Below are 17,591 nucleotides of genomic sequence, written 5' to 3' on the forward strand. Positions count from 1 at the left end.
CTTCCTGGTAAACTGAGAAATGAGATAATCTTTCACCAAGGTGCAGTAATATTGAGGCTGAAGGTAAATCTAGATTCTTCAGTTACAGTCAGCTTGAAAAGCATTAATCCTTCTCTCCCACACTCCCTGGGAATGGAACTACAGGAGGATGCCCTGTGTTGGACAGGAACAGGACAGAGAGACTTGGTTCCCACCTCTCCCTAAGCCCATGCCAATATTTTTGAAAGGTTTATCAGCATTTAGAGCATTCTGCTAATTGCTCTAAATGAGTTACAGGTACAGCTTCACACCCATTTAGTGCTGCCAGTGCTCAGAGTCATTGCAAGGGAAGGCAGCATAAGGTCCACAAGACAAGACCATAATTTCAAAATGGTGTGAGGCCAGAAAGTTCTGGATTTAACAGGCATATAAGCAGGGTAGGTAGGATGAACTGGAGGCCTAAATTAGGCAGGAGTGTTGATAACAGAGCGAGGCCATCTCTGCTTGGCCAGCAAGGACAGGTGCAGGAGGAGGAGGGTGATCCAGCTTCTGAAATTTACCTGCAGCTTTCCTCTTCTCCCTCTCCTTTCATCCTGTATCAGTCCTCTGATAGTTCAGAAAAGCCCCTAATCATGTGGAAGGATTTACCCTCCAGTCCCTATTTTGCCTGGCTGTGGCCTGTTTTTGCACAGAACCATAACAGGACAGGAATGTGGTGCCTAGCAGTGGGGTGCCCAGTGACATGGTCTGAGGAGCACTGAGCTGACCTCAGGCTGTGGAGCAGTTACCAGCAGAGTGATGACAGCCCCTCTGCAGACTGAGTTGTGGGAGTTAGATAGAAAAGGGACCCACAGCCTTTGCCCCTGATCAGCAGCACTGGTGAGCAGCTTTGCCTTACAGTGCAGCTGGGAATTACCAGCTTCAGGGTCCAGCACCAGATCTACATGGGCAAGATCTACATTTCCCACCATCTAATGCATGTACAGCTCCATCAAAACAAATTCATTTCACCTGAGGGATATACTTCAGGTTTTGAGTGTGATGGACCCAAATGCTGTCCTTTTGTTGTTGATTATGCTGTTATTTTACTCATTATGGTTTTATCAGCGTTAAAGAAAAGTGAATAATCTTCTTCTAAAGTATATTTTAATCAACATTTTGGAAAGAAATGGGTCAAATCTGTTTTGTGTTTGATTGCAAATAGTCCTTAGCAGAAATCTTGACATTTGGTCTTAGCATTTCCATCACAAACATACTTCAAAAATCACAGGCAAGGTAGAAATCTTCTCACATTTTGCTTTGTTTAAACCATCTTGACAAGATCATTTTTTGCCATTATAAATAGTGAAGATTGTGCTGCTGAGTAAAACACAAATGCAGGAACATACCCCTGTCCTTAGCTAGCTGTTAGCTGGAATAGGATATCCATTTTGCTGCCTTCGAGTGGGAAGACATTTCAGGATGGCAACAGGGCTGTGATGAGTCTAGAGAAGTGTCTCCTAAAGGAAGAAAATGAAGGCAGCTGGCCATTTTCAGTGCAATGAAAATGCTGCTTGGGTCTGTTTTCCTGCAGCATCCATTGACACTCTTGAAAAATGGATAAATGGATTCTCAGCCTTTCTAGTGCACAAGCCAACCAGGCACGGAATGGGAGGGCTGTGTTTTGGCTGCCTCTTGCACTGCCTGTGACTGGCTTCCTTCTCCTTTGTCCTTGGTTTGTCCAAAATCCTGCTGCTGAAGTGCTCTCCCATTCCTGCTGAATGCCCTCACTGGGTTTTCATTTTCCCATTCCTGATTCTTGTCTTTTTTTTTTTTTTTTGTCTGGTTTTCCTCCGTACAATTTCTTCATCACCTGTGTTTCTAATGCCTTTCCTCTTGCTCCATGGTCACTGCCTTGTCTGAAGCCCCTTGTGGCCTCTGCTTTCTGTGCTTCCCTCTCCTGCCTTTCCTACTGGTATAGTTTTAGAATTTAACCTCTCCAGGGCAAGCTGTGTGTCTTGGTGTCCACATTTGCAGGGCTTGTACCTTCCTCTGGATGTATTTTCATCCTGCCATAGTTAGGCACTCACATTGTACATCCAGAGGTGAAGGAAGTCTCACAAAATGAGGTTTATCATGGAGAACTGTCTGTAAACTCCCACCATGGCTGTCTGAAAACTCCCACCATGCAGAGCTTTCCAAATGGGTGTAGGAAGAAAGAAGGAAGCTTCAGATGGGACTGTGTTGTGTTCCTCAGGCCCATGTACAGAGCAGATTCTTACCTCCATGTCAGAACTGTCCTTGCCCAACAACATTATCAGTAGATCAAGAGCGTTTTCCTGCCTGTTGACTATTAATTCCTATTTCTGGACCATCTACACTCCAGTCATTGCCACCAGTGAGAATTTGCTTCCACCAGTGGCTGAGCAATCCCCCATGGCTTCTTTTGTTTGACCCCACTGACCAGAGGGGCTACTAGTGACACTCTAGCTTTATATCACTACTGCTTCCTGACCTAAGGGAAAAACAGTTTAAAGAAATTCTTCAGATTTTTTTACTTCTCTTCAGCGCTTTGAAACCGAGAGACCTCTATTTTTCATAATTTAAACTCCTGCCTAACTGGGTGAGTGTTTGAATTCCTAGACTATGACAAAATGCTAGCGTGTGTCTGCCTGAAATGTCGAGAGGATCTTTAATAACCTCCATCCACCAGATTCGGCGTTAAAAGCATTGCTGAGACGATGAGTGGAAACACTACAAACAAGGACCCTGGCAGTGGGAGGGAGGTGCCCCTCTCCCTTCCCCTCTCCCTTTCCCCTCTCCCTCGCCATGGGGGCCGGAGGAAGCACGGCAGGGTGTGCCCTGTGCTGCCCGGGTGCCATCCCCTCCTGCCGCCGCGCCGGGGCTGGCAGGAAGCTCTCAGGTGCCTGCCTTTTGTTTATTTTGGCTACGAGATGTTGTTTCTTCTGCAGTAGCCTGCAGACCAAAATTTAATGCACAGATGACCCCGCCAAGCAGCCCGTGTGTGCCCGGAGACTGCTAGGAATGAGGGATTGCACAACAGAGCTGCGCCGAGAGCACAGCTATTTCTTGGCTTAATTTGTTTTGTATGAAGCACAGCAGCTGAGGGTGAGCCCTCTCCTTTCTCTGGAGAGGTTCTCAGAGGACTCTCAGAGGGAGAAGTTCCTGCTGCAGCACTGAGATAAGAGCCTGTCGCTGCCCTCAGCTCTCCTGTGAAGTGTCCAGCTCAGATCAGGATGAGATTGCAGGAGATCTGCCATAGGTGTCAGGTTTTCTCTCTTGCCATTGAGGTTTTTGACCAAAACAAGAGGAGCCATTTGAAAAGTGTAGTGACACCATTTTTCCCTTTATTTCATTCCTGTCTTGGAAACTTCAGTGCCAGGTTTTATCCCATCATGGCACAATCTCAAACCCCTCGCCTTGCAAAGAGCAGGACAACCTTGGCCATAAGGCTGTGAGTGGAGATTTACGATCAACTCTCCTTTTATATACACTTAGCCCCACTTTACTGCTACAAACAGATGATGGTGATAAGGTGGGCAGGTTGTTTTAAGTTTTTCTGGAATGTGAGCACAGTTCTCCTTTTGGCACCAGGAATCTGGCTTGTCTAAAGCCAAAACTAAACTCTGCAAAAACTGGCATTTGTAAGAACCTGATTCAGGTCATCTTGGAAGCAGCAACCTTTATGTTCAGCATGCAGATTAACAACACCCCTTTTTCATTAGTATTCTTAATATCTTTCCACTGTAATTTTTTTTTTTGAAGAGCAGCTGGAAAAAAGTCCCATTCACACATTGAAGAAAAATTCCTTGTTTCCAAAAATATTGAAATTTAGTGTCTGTCCAGGGCATTGAAGTGCTTTGGGAAGCTGACCAGGCTATGGATGCATACCAGTGATCCAGAGATTCCAGCTGTGTGGGTCTCAGCCATAAAATACAAGAAACATTGAGATCAGGGGCTTTACCCCAACTCTTGGGCCTGAAGTGGCTGATGTGACAGGATGACAACATGAGTCCTGTGGCATTGGGTGCTCAGGGATGAGTGGTTTGGGGTGATTACTGCTGCTTTCAGCCTTTCCCACCCCACTGCCCTCAGCCAGAGGGATGCTGGCAGCTCCCACAGCAGGTCCTGCCCCATGCTCAGGGTGGCCCTGCTCAGGTGCCCAGCCTTGCTTCCCACTGAGGACTCTGCCACCTCCTCAAGTCAAATCAAGGTGATTCTGGACCCAAGGCTGCCTGCAGAGCCCTGTGGAGGTGCCTCGTGGTTAACCACCCCAGCTGTGCTCGTTGCATGTGCCACAATGCCTGTGGTTGACGTAAAGCCCATCTGTGCCACTTGTTCTGTGCTCTGAGAGAAGGAAACGCATCCTAGACCCGCTGCCTTGCTTTCCTTCTGCTGAGCCTCCCGAGCTGGAGTGGGGCTGGTTAATAAACATGATTCACTGTTGTCTTTTAGCTGTCAAGGCTGGAGTGAAGCTCTTGGTGCCAGCAGGTCTAGCTCTTCTCACTCGAGGGCTAATGCATTTTGCTTTGGGAAATGGTGACACCCAGCACCACACATTGGCTTTACCTCACGAATAGCCCATATACAATTTCCAAACTACTCAGCAATAAAACTCTTCTGTCTCATGCCTCGGTGCCAGCTGTTTAATTAGGAATAAGCAGAGGCTGGGTTTTATTTGTACGACTAACAGAGGATATTTTTTTCTTTCTCTCCCCTTCCAGCTTGCAAAAGATAAAGAGCGCCTGCAAGCCATGATGACACACCTGCATGTGAAGTCAACTGAACCAAAAGCCACCCCTCAGCCCGTAAGTACTGAGCTGTGCTGAAAGCAAAAACCAAACCTCACAACAAACCTCTCTTTCCTGTTCCCCACTGGAGCCCACCCTGTGGAGCCTGGCCCATTTCAGAGCTGGATGTGGGAAGGAGATGGGAAGTGCAGCCGAGTTTTGTCATCACCCTCTCTTCAGGGAGTTTCAAAGTCCGGTTTGGTTCCAAAGCTGATGCATTGGGCCTTTTTTTGGCCTCATGTTAGTCACTTTGCATCAGTCTGACTGGATGAAATCTTAGGAAGTGTTAGGAAGGAGTTGTAATTAAATTATATGTAGTATATTTATTTTGCTTTCTCCCGGTCTGACAGACATTTACTGTAGAAGTGACTCTAACTGCACGTTCTGATGATAATCACAGTTACCCGGTATCAGGTTTTATACTGTTGAAACTGAGAAGGGAAACCTCCTCTACCCCAGATTGCTCTTTGAAGAAGGGGGAGTAGGGGAAACAAGTGGCTTTGCAGCCCAAGAAAACTCCTGGTTACCCTCAAACCCAAGAAAATCCCCCATCTCATTCCCTGACTGTAATGACTCTTCTTCAGCTGTTGTTTTCTATCAGCCTCTTAATGCTGAAAGTGTTCCTGGGAGCTTCCAATGATTATTCAAAATGGAGAGAGTGCTTTGCTTCTTGATTTTAAGATTTGTAAGATTTAAAGGTACACTGGCTTTATTTGATTTTGCTTTGAGTCATTGTGTGAAAATTAATTGAGCGTTGACAATCTATAGTTAGTACCAGCAATTTTAATCAATATGCAATGATGCAGCATAATGACAAAGTATTGGTTTATCTGTTTTGACTGATTTTTTTTCTATAAATAAAGCAAACACACACCCATATATGTGTGATTTATGGTGATAGAAATAAAAAGGAGTCAGACTATTAACCCAGCAAATATGGTAGCCTGCCAAGATGCAGTTGGTAGACAAAATTAATGTCTGAAACAGAACACATTACAGAGATAGAGAACATAAAATCATTAAACACTTCGCGCACACATTTTTACTAGAAAAGGATTTCTCAGTTTCCATGTAGTTGGAAATAAATGGCTGCAGAAGTGCATAGGGAGGCTACTAGATAGGAAATTGCAGGCTATTGAGTAACACTTGAACAGATGTCATAGTCAACGGGAAACTTCCTTGCCTTTTTGGAGTGAGTTGAGTGGTAGGTACAAACCCTTCCATTTAAGATGTGAGATGCCTAAAATTGCTTGGTCTGGTGGACACCAGCCCTCTAGAGTAGAAACTAGTGTCAGTGTCTATAAAAATAGCATTCTTCTATTTCCTCACATCCATCGCAGCCCGAATGCAAATGCTTCAGCGCATTGTTGGCAAAGTGTGTAGACCCAACAGAACGGGGAGGAGGTTTGGTTTCTATAGCTCTTACTGGATTAAAAATTAAAACAGCGGAATAATCTGGGAGTCTCAAAGCACTCTGCCTTGAGGCCTTTCATAACAGCAGTGCCCCTCAGGAGGAAGGATTACAAACTGAAGGGAGGAAATCATCAGAAGGCGAGCGGTGTTTGGCAGGGCTGCTGGTGATCGATGCCGGGCCGCCGAGGGCAGGGAGCTCTGGAGGGTCTCGTAGGCTACAGAGATACCAGGGTGTCGCCATGAAGATTAGTGTTAACAGCTAATAAACAGGGAAAAGCACAGGAGAAAAACCCGTGAACGCAGGGGGAAAAGGGCTGTCTTGATTAGTATTAAAAATGTTTTACATTCTGGAAAATTATAGCTTTGTTGGGGACCTCCTACTAAATTTATTTTTAACTGCTCTATTGAAAATTCTGTACCACTAGTCAACATTATCTCTCAGTTGCTCAGCACAGTGTTTCTTTATTAAAAGAAATAGGCATGAATATTTTTGACTGAAAAATTAATAGCTTTTGAATTCATACACAGCAGGTTTTCTTTTGCAAAGAAGTCCAATATCGCTGCACAGCACTTCTATAACCATTTATTTAGAGTCCAAGTCAAACCTTTGACAGCTAGAGCAGTGTTACAAGCCAACATAAAGAACTCCAAGATGTAAACCAACAATAGGCAGTCTGTGTGAGGTTTGCCATTGTCAAATACATAGATTGTTTGGATTAGTTTATGTAAATGTACTGTTGTATTACCCTTTGGAAAAAAAAAGATCACATTTGTGTATGAAAAGTGGTTTCGTTCACAGGCAGCATTATAAATTCCTTATCCTTTAACTTACATGTTAGAAGTAAAAATTGGTGCCTGACAGGCCTATATTGTGTGGCACTCTGTTGTTGGATTGAAACTGCCTTCTTTTCATTTATTGAAATATAGAAAAATTTATTATAGATACCATCTGATAAATCAGAAATTATTAAAATATGTATAGGTGAAGCATTTGAAAATTAATTATAAAATGTAGAAGTATAGTGTTTTGCATAAATTGTGCTTTCCTAGTGAAAAAAATACACAGACATTGCATAGACTGCTAGACCCTCGTCCTTTCAACTCAGTGGGATAGGACTTTGGTAAAAAGATCTGATGACCATTATTGCACTGCAAAGTAGTCTTTACATCCAGTAATTAATTTTTTTTTCTGCCAACGTAACTAATGCAAGGTGTGTGTTAGAACTAATATATTACAGTACTTCTGTGATTTTAAAGGAAAAAGCGTCTGCAGATCCAAACATAGCAGTGAGTTTAGATTTAAAATTAGAGCCTTTTCATGACTGAGAAAATGTTTTTATTCTGCTTAAAGGATCTTGATGCTTGTTTTAAACTATTTTGTTACTGGCAGGTAAGAGGGTACATGAGCATTTGTGTTAACTATGTGCCATTTGTAATCCAACCTGTCCACTTGTGCCATCTTTGCCTTCTGGGCTGAGACAGTAGTTGAGTGTGTGGTGTTGGACCAGTCTGGACCACAGCCAAGTTCTTGAGGGTTGTGCATCAATTCAAAACTCACCCAGCTCTGGGGAAGGGTTGCTTGTCTAATTTATCCATGTCCTTCCATCCCATCCCCAGCTTTGGATGTCTTTAGCTCTTTGCAGTAATTTTGAGCTTGGCAGGAGTGGTGGAGTGGCCCCTGCATTTCAGCCCACCAAGAAATCTGCTCAGTAAAGCTCTCTAGTCCTACTAAAGTCGATGAGATTTAAGCACATTCCTGTGTAGTGGTGGTGGCCCAAATCATTGGCAGACTGTGTGGGCAGGGAGGTGCTGTCAGTGTCTGGTGCTGCTCCCCAGGGGCTGCTGGGCAGCCAGGAGGGGGTCTGGGGTACAGGGGAACATCCCAGGAGCTGGGGCAGTGCTCAGGATCACCTTTAAAAACACCCAGTTTTATAATGAAAATCCCCAACAGCAGCAGTTCAAAAGAAAGCAGAGCTATCTCAGAGCTCAGCACTTGAAACAGGCAGTGCTGTCCCATCCGTGCTGCACGTGCTGTTTCAGTGAGGGGCCTGAGTAAAGTGAGAACAAGGCCATGAGACAGAATAAGCTGTGACGTGTTTTGGTAAGGTGAACTTTTTTTCAAGGTAAAAAAACAAAACCACAACACAAAAGCCGGAACAGCGATTTCTCAAGAACTGTCATCCTGGTTTTGCTATTAAGGTACCCCCCCGACACGCTGTTGTCATCGGTGTTAGCCATCAGCATAATAGCTTCAAATGGAAATGTGCTTTCTTCGGGGAGGATTAACTTGTGTTGAAGTTCATAGGAAGGGAAGGAGAAGGAAAAAGCATCAACCAACAAGTAATTCTTCATACTAGGTGCTATAGCTATCTTTTAAAAATAGACAGAAAACTTTTAAAGGCCCTTCTGGCACTTTAAATAAGATGCACTGTTAGATATCCCTTCTTTAATGTATTTTTTTTTACCATAACCATAGCAGTTATGATTGTTTTGAAATACTGTTTTTAGCAACTGTAATAACAAAGCAGTAAAAAATAAAAGTCTTTTAACTGTTGAGGTAATGACTGAGCATTTTAGCTGCTGTAGCCATACTTTATAGTTTGAAAAAATAACGATATGCAGCAATAAAGAGAGATTCTCAAGCACAACAAAAGCTGTTTTTATATACTGGTTTTCATTAAGTCTCACTCCTCAGCTTCAGTTTCCTTAGTATTCCTGCCAATAACAACACCTGCTAAGTGATTGCTGCCTGCCAGGCTCTGCATCCAATACACTGATGTGTCCAGGCTGAAACAGGGAGAGGAAGACACAGCAATGAACAAAGTTTTAGGCCCAGTATTCACTTTCTCTCTCTCACCCTCAATGTCAAGAAAAGGAGTTTCTTCTTAAAAGTATTTCAGTCCCAGGAGTTCAGTGCAGATGAGTCCCCAGCTCCAGCTGGGGCCAGAGCAGCAGCACCCATTGCAGGGGAATCACTGGGTATGGCCTCACTGTGACCCTTAGAAACTTTTTTTCCCCTTTTTTAAGAGTTTCAGTGGTATTTCATGTGCAGCCACTTTTGTCATGTAAAATATTTACACAAAATGAAATCAGACTTAGATCTAGTAGGAGAGCCACTAACTGGAAAGCTGGTTTTTTAAACTGGGTAATAGCATGGGTTACCTCTGCCTTTTTCATATCTAAAGAAAAAAAGCAAATTACTCTGTTTTCACCTTTAATAGGAAGACATGACTATTTCTTGAAAGGGAAGGTTAATAATAAAGTCCTCAGAAGGATATTGAGTGCTGAAACAGTTATGGCAGTTATGAATGACCAAGTCAAATCAGTGTGAGGAAATATTCTAGAAAACCAAAACTGAACAAAACAACCAAAAAAATTTAGTGATTTAATTTGCAGAATTTTAGGACTTAACAACTGTTGTGAGATTTGGTGTGTTTTCTGTTAGGTTTTTTGGTGTTTTTTAAATTATTATTTTTAGGTTTGGTTGTTTTTTAAAGGCTGGAGGAAATCCTCCCCCCATTCCCGGGACAAATATTACAAAAACATTTTAACTCCTTGGTGCAGGGGTGAGCTCTGAGTGTCCACATTGCTGCAGTGCAAGAGTTCTTGCTTGTTGAAGTGCTCACTCTGTGGCTTGGGTTCCCTCCCCTCTGCCAGCAGTGATACTCATCCAAAAATTACGGTATGTGGGAAACAGCCTGTGTACAAAATACCAATGCGAGCAACTTTTCTAATCATAGTAACTTGTTTTTAAATAGCAAATGCAAACAGGCAGAAACCATGTAGAGTTTCCATCAGGAAAAGAAACCCTCCCAGCCCAGTCCCTCCCTGATCTTTGCCCTGCACAGTCATCCACAGCCGCTTCCACGTTTCTAATTGACGCCAATATTAAGATTTAATAGTTTACCATTCAGATTAATAATTCAAGATGGCAACAAAACCAACACCATTCATAATTTGTTATTCTGCTCTAATTCACAACCGATTTTTCAGCCTTGGCGCTATCGACGCAACAAAGGAAGCGGCAGCGAAAGGCTGTGGAGGGAGTGCAGCCCTCTCCTCCCTCACCCTGGCTCGGGTTTGGGGAACCCAGCTGGAAGAGGAGAGTGTCATCAAATAAAACACGGAAAACGGAAAAACTTCGCTAGCGATGGACAAGGTCGTGTTTCATTAACTTGTTGGTTCAGGCTCACAAATGGTCGTCGGAGGTGAAACGCGGCAGACTCGCTGCGTTCCAGCTTTTTGTTCTCTCTTTCCTCACAGACTGCAGTCATGTTTAATTTGGAAACTGGGCTCCTTTGGCAAATTAGCAATTAGAACAATTTTGTGGGAATATGTATATGTGTCATTAGGTTTCCTGCAAATTAATAGCGAGAGCAGAGGTCAGGCAGAAATTTTCCACTTGACTGCAGCTCCTCTGTTGAGATTTGGCACTTTGTTTTGGAACGGCCACAGCTGCTCAAAGCCACAGTCTTCCTTTAGGAACTGTCTTTTAATTAGTTTACCTCATAGCCATTATTACAAATATTACTGCCTCCCCTCCTTGAAATAAAATTACTGTTTCTACAAAATATTCCGGTGACATCTTGCACCACTGCACATTGATGGTGGGGTCACTTGGATGCAGCGTTTAATCATTAGATCACCTCCATAAGCATCTCCTAATTAGAGTCCTTACAATACAATTTTATCTGGTAATTAGCTGAGATTGGCTGCTTCCTCTGTAGCTTATTAGTGGCAGCCCAGCAGTGGGTGTGAATCACAGTGTCATTTGTCAAGCCTGTTAAAGCCCCCCCCTTTGCTCGTCCTCTTCTCTGTTTATTCCTCATCACTACCTATGCTGTAAAGCCTAAAGAAATTTAACTCGATTCAGATTCTTTAAGCAGGGAATGCTGACCTTTGTGGATCCTTTCTCAAGCTTCCCTAGTAGAAACAGATTAAATGTTAAGTTTTTACATGCTGAAAAAGAAAGGGGGCTCTTTTGAAATGGAGTAGTTGGGAGCTGTAATGATGAAGCAGGAGCAGTGATCTTTCCAACGGGAGGGCCCGGCTGCCGAGCCTGCACTGAGAAGGGCACTTAAAATTGATGCAGATTTCCTCGCAGTTATTGGACTGTTAAAATGTCCATTTAGAAACTGAGATAAAATACAGTAGATTTAATTTCATGGTGAGACCTGTCAGTTGCACTATTATTATCATCACTGGTCCTTTTATCATATGTAATAGATGGATAGATGGATAACAGGGAGACATTACTATATATATATATATGTCCCTAATCAGTGTCCTTAAATCAGGCCAGTCAACGAGCTGACTGGGTGGCACATGGTGGGAGTGCATGGCACCAGGGGTGTTTAAAACTCCAGACTGCAGGTGGTGGTTCATGCTGGAGCAGGGATCAATACCTGCATTTCACCACCTTCACCATCTCTTCCTGGGTTTATACTCCCTGGTTTTACCACAAAGTGTTAAATATTTCCCACTGGAGGGCAAGGGAATTTGTAAGCCTCTGCAGGGAAAGGTGTGTGTTTGCAGGTCTGCTGCTCACCGCCTTCTTCCCTTGGAGCAGCAGCATCAGGGCTGTGCCAGGAGTTTGTGGCTAGGGTTTCCCTCAGCTCCTTCTCACTGTCAGGAAGGACAAGCAATCACAATTTATCTTCCCTCAGCTGAGCCCTTTCTGTGGGCGATGGGCTTTTTGTGTTGGTATCCTCTCTGTAATACTACAGCTCTTTATTTTCCACTACCTTTGTTTGGGATAAATCCTATTATTTTTTAAAAGAAAATTATTTGTGGCTATTAACTCATATGAGGGATGCTAATAGGAGTTTTCTTATCTGGTTACTTTCATACAAGGAAAATTAATACAGTGCCTTATGGATAAACATGAGATTTTGGGGGCATAGCTGCGTCGTGTGCCTTGCCTTCATCTCAGAAGGTTTAATGTCTAGCAAAGAAGGAATTTTAATCATGAACAAAAGTTGTAAAATTCTGGCCCTGTTAAATTCAGTAGGAATTGTGCTACTGACTTCAGTGGGGTCAGGATTTCACCAATATTATTCGTGAAACTGCCTAAGGGAAGGAAATGTGGAAGTAGTCAAAAAGAGCCCTTTTCTTGATCGTCTTCTGTGATGTTGTATTTAAGGGATTGGAGTGTTTGTTTAAAATACTTCAGCAGCAGCAACCTATTGGGATGGGGCGTCATCTTTCAAAGGACATTGTAGGGCAGAAAGAAGGGGTTGGGGAGGAATGTGGATGCTGGTTATATAAATAGGTTGTGCATCGAAAACAGTCGGGTTGGAGCTGGGTTTGATACCCAATCCTGGAGGCAGGTGTGTTTTACAGCCTGCTGTGGCACGCTGCCACACCAGTGAGGCCAGGCTTCGTGCAGGTAACACCAATGCCTTCCATCCTAGGAGGGAAAAACAGAGTGGTGCCACTTGTGCTGGGCTGAATGCTCACAGTATTTCATGCACTGTGATTAATTAAATTATTCCAGTGTTAACCTACTCTGGGCTTTGCTTTTAAAATGGATGAACAGAGAGGAAAAAAAAAGAAAAGCCGAAATGCTGAAGAGAGAGATTGTGTTTCTCCCTAGTATATCCCTAGGAAAGTCTTGTCTTTTATTTTAAGCCTGATGCCTTCAATGAAATATCCAGGAAGACTGATTAGAAGCCATGCATAATGATAGCATGGAAATCAGAGAGGTGTGGGGTTTAGACTGTGAAACAATGAAACTTGAAGTAAAATATTAAAATAATCATGTACTGTGCGAGATCTTCCATTAAGATTTAGATAAAAATTCATGATTTGTTCTTTAGGCAGTAGGCTATGTTGCTCTGTTTTTTAAACCTATTTGGAGATGTATTTATGTAATTATTATCTATTTCCATTCACTGGCTCTTAACAGAGATGTTACAGCAGCACTTTGTGCTGAAGCTGCAGTGTCTGCTTGTAACTGAGGGACACTCCAGTACGAGGGTTTCCTCTGCAGCCCTTAACCACCCAGAAATGCTGTTTGTAACAACCCCCTCGTCCTTCCCCCCGCAGCTGAATCTGGTATCGAGCGTCACGCTGTCCAAGACCGCGTCCGAGGCGTCTCCGCAGAGTTTACCTCATACTCCCACCACCCCGACTGCGCCCATCACTCCCGTCACGCAGGGACCGTCGGTCATCACTACCACGAGCATGCACAACGTCGGGCCCATCCGGAGGCGGTACTCGGACAAGTACAACGTCCCCATCTCTTCAGGTAACGGGGTTCTGCTGGCACAGCCCCCGCCTTCCCCCGCGGCCCGGCGGCGTCGGGCTGCGATGATAACAGAACAACTGCTCTTATTTAGCAGATATTGCCCAGAACCAAGAATTTTATAAGAACGCAGAAGTTAGACCACCATTCACGTATGCATCTTTAATTAGACAGGTAAGCTGAGCCAAACACACGCGTCTGGATTAGGGAAAAAAGTATATCTCCCTATATGTGCTGGATTAAATAGATTTTCAAACCTTTGGATGTAAGCGTGCTCAAATGCTCAAACCTTTACTATAAGGGTTTTTAGAACTGCAATATATAACATAATTGCTTTTGATTAAGTATTACAATACGATGTGATTATTAGGAAATTCATTTCACACAACAGTGAAAATGAGCCTGTTTAAAGATGGCAAGTCAATTATCACAAGCTACAGTAATCTCTGATCCCTAGAATTAATCTGAGCTCTAAATAATTACTGAGCTTTAATCAGCTAGTGAAATGTTTTGCATTTCTCTTTGATTCTGCTTTATGAATGACTAATAAATTAATATTTCTGTAAGGAAACAGAAATAAAAACTCAAAACAATTAGATAATTCCATTTTGAATTTTGCCATTGAACTGTTAAATACATCCATTAATCTTAGTTCATATTGTGAAAACCCTCCTTTCGATTTCTTGCTCCAAATCTCTTCTTTTTCATTCTTCCTTTCTTCCCTTTTTTTTTTCGTATCTGGCAAAGTAAAACTGTGAGCGTGTTTTGTACTGGTGTGCTGGTAACTGATCTTGCAATCGCTTTGCTCCACAAGGCCATCCTGGAATCTCCTGAAAAACAGCTAACACTAAACGAAATCTACAACTGGTTCACGCGAATGTTCGCCTACTTCCGACGCAACGCGGCGACGTGGAAGGTAAGGCTGAGCCCACCTCCTGCCTTTGCTCTCTGCCATCTACAGAACAGACCTTGCTGATGACAGAAATTGTCCCGACGTGGGGACATGAAAAATTTAGATCGGCAGTTGTGACACGCGCCGGGTGCCTTATCTGCAGGAACAATTTGATATTTGGCAGAAAAAATTCCTCTGCCTTTGAAAACCACTAATTGAATCCCCATTATTGGCTTTTATGTTCTGTGATTATGCCATGAGTTCCTCTGTGTGGTTGCTACGAGCAGGGAAACTCAGGCTCTTCAGCCGGAACATATTAGAAAATTAAAAAAAAAAAAAAAGTGGTAAAGTTCTCGTGTCAGTAGAAGATATACTATTCATCTTTTTAGCTATTCAGGTTTTAATCACAACCATTTTTTTCCCTAGGATCTATAGATCAGTGGATTTCTTTCCTCAGTCGATTGACTCTTAACTACATAAACAGCTGTTATAAACTTCCTCTCTGTTTTTTTTAATCACACAGCAGAAGCTTATTGAATTTAATATGCAAGAAGCAAGCTCCTCAATGAGAAATGTCTTTAACAGAAAAAGACGTGGGGTTTTGCACTTTAATTTCCTTTGATTACTGTCACATACACTGTTACATGAGAGGTTTGGGAAGTTAATTTTATTCTGTATTTTGGGGTCCACTCCTCCACTTGAAATATAGCACTTTAATAGTCATATTGACTTCTGAATCTGGTGCAATCACAAATGAATGATTCAAATAACTGGATGTTGTGTTGCTGTAAAAACTGTACCCTGGTGCTTGGAATCTCTTTTAATCCAGGCAGCTCTGTTGTTCTCAGACAACTTCAAATGACCAGGTAGTATGAATAGGTCCCATACATGCTGTTCCATCAGCTCTTTCTGTTTTTCCTGTCCCAGCCTGCATTTAAGATTAATTCCTTCAGCGGATGGAGCTAAAATTGGTCCTTGGAAGTTAGCTTGGTTTTTAGTGGCATGGTTTTCGTTTCATTCAGACCCCAGCACAATTTTGTACGTTTTTAACCCTGGTCTAGAAGCTCTTAAGTTCAGGAAAACTTTCTGTGATTGCTGCTTTGATTCTTCCCTGCAGTTGGAAAACATGAGCAGTGTTCAACTTTGCAGCTTCCTTACTATCCAGAAAGGAAATTAACTTTCCCTGATTTAAGATCCTTTTAGACCTGCCTGTCTTTTGCTGCTGGAGTGCTTCCAGTAGGGCTTTTCAGCAGCTGCAGGTGTGGGTGCTAAAGTAAAAATCCTATTTAGTTCCAGCAGCAAAGGGAAGCGGAGGGAGGAGTGGAAGAAGGCAGCAGGCAGTCCTGGCTGTATCTCCTGTGAGCCTAGTTTTGGGAATTAACTTTTGGCATCACAAAAAATCCAGTCCCAGGAGCCAGTGCAGATACAGAAGAGCAGTAGAGAGGCTGAGCTGCAGATTCTCAGGCTTGTGGAAGGGCACTGTGTGTCCCAGGGGGGCAGGTGCCATTTGGAGACCCCTCCTTGGCCACCTTGACCTTCTGCAGGTGTCCAGGTCCTGCCTCATGTAACAGGAAAGAAAAACTTCACCCCCCACATCCACCAGCACCAGCAAAATAGACAAGTGGTTGGAGTAGTGCAGGATTTTGTGCTGGAGACTGCTCAGATTTCTGCCAGCCCCCAGGAACAGCAGGGATGAAAATGCAGCTCTGGATTGGCATGACGGGAAGCCCACGGGGTGCAGAATGAGCACAAGGGGCTAATTGCAGAATCAGAATAATTTGAATATATATGTGCTGATTTGTGCTCACCTTCAGCTAATGCTTAGGGGACATTTGGGTCACTGCTCCCCAAGTTTAGGGTCAGGGTTTGGTGTGGACAAGCTTCCCTGAGCCCTATTTCAAAAACACAAAAAAGCGCAAGAATAGAGACCTTTAAAAACTGAACCTCTTTCCCAAAATGCAGTATGGCAGAGCCTGAGCAGTTATTAAAATAACAAACCCTTTCATTTACTACATTCAAGCATGTTCAGGGTAATTTTTCTGCAGAAGTGGCTTGCATACAAATATTTTTAACAAGGTAAATATATAATCTTACAATAATAGCTCCTAATTTTTCTGTTAGCTGATTGCTGGTGCAGCATTGTGAACTGGTTCTGACAGGTCAGAGGCAATGTCTGTTTGCTTATATTTTTTGGAGTAATTTGCTGGCACAGAGTCACAGCCATGAGGCACAGGCTGCAGGTGTGGCTCTGACACGTTGGGGTATTGTTCACATAAAACTGTTAGATAGCAAGTATCCAGAGGCAGGGGAAACACAACAATTTTTTTCTGGCATGAGTTCCTTAAATAAGTGATCACATGGAAAATAGAAAATTAGGGCAACACTTCATGGATGTCTTGTAAATATTCAACTTCTCTGTCTCAACGTATCCAGCAAGAGCCCTGTCCCACAGTCTAAAACATCAGTTGCAAATGGACTTCAAGAGAACAAGAACAGTCTGTAAAGTATTTCTCCAACATTAAATTTATTTAAAGAAAAACACAAATATTCCTGCTCAACCCTGTCTTTAGAGACTATTTACAAACTCTGAGGACTCCCTTCGCTGGGCTTTGCCGTGTGCGTTTGATCAACTGCTGTATGAACCACAAGATCAGCTTTCACTGGGGGAAATAGCGTTATTATTCTTACATTTTGCTCCAGACTTGACAGTGTTCCCATTTTCACAGGAAACTGCCTGAGTTACCCAGATGTGGGCCGGCAGCCCTGTGTCGGGTTGCACTAGTGCGGCACCCACCAGCAGTTGCTGAGCTGGCTGGTTTCAGCTCGTAAGGTGTGGGGCGTTTACATGTTTTTCCTCCACCTCAAAATCAGGGATTTTGCCAAAAATGTCAACAGTACTGAAATCTGGAAGAGGTGGGAGTGGAAAAAAAAAAAACATTAAAAAATAAGAGCAGAAAGAAGAAAATAAGGACAGAAAGAAGCAGGCCTGATGGACAGGTTGACTTTCTGCTAGATTTCTTCCTTGCTGAGAGGAAAAGCATATATAAGGTTTATTGTTTCACCAGTTCAGCAGCAGATCGATGTGGAAAAGCTGAAGTGCCTGGATCAGGCACCTACAGCCAGAGGAGATATGTTTGCACTCAAGCATCTGCTGAGCAAAAGCAGCTCAAACCCAGATATTCCACTCCTACCAGGGTGGGACTGTGGGGACTGCACTAGGCATGGCAGGGAATTGGAGGGGGAGCAGAAAACTCTTTGTGTTCCCCTCCCA

The 17,591-nt window shown here is 43.2% G+C and overlaps 1 protein-coding gene across 13 annotated transcripts in view; it reads left to right on the forward strand.

The window, feature by feature from the left end:
• FOXP1 (forkhead box P1) overlaps window positions 1–17,591 on the forward strand; it is a 371,464-nt gene that overhangs the window by 339,446 nt on the left and 14,427 nt on the right. For 11 of the 13 annotated variants that reach the window (XM_064723620.1, XM_064723619.1, XM_064723622.1 and 8 more), the window contains 4 exons: window positions 4,704–4,787; window positions 13,230–13,431; window positions 13,523–13,602; window positions 14,243–14,344. In XM_064723620.1, coding sequence (XP_064579690.1) covers window positions 4,704–4,787; window positions 13,230–13,431; window positions 13,523–13,602; window positions 14,243–14,344 — 468 coding nt within the window. The remainder of the gene's footprint in view (window positions 1–4,703; window positions 4,788–13,229; window positions 13,432–13,522; window positions 13,603–14,242; window positions 14,345–17,591) is intronic. The other 2 variants (XM_064723626.1, XM_064723630.1) reach the window with 1 other exon arrangement.

This window comes from Zonotrichia leucophrys, chromosome 12 (assembly GCF_028769735.1).
Source record: "Zonotrichia leucophrys gambelii isolate GWCS_2022_RI chromosome 12, RI_Zleu_2.0, whole genome shotgun sequence".
NCBI lineage: Eukaryota > Metazoa > Chordata > Aves > Passeriformes > Passerellidae > Zonotrichia > Zonotrichia leucophrys.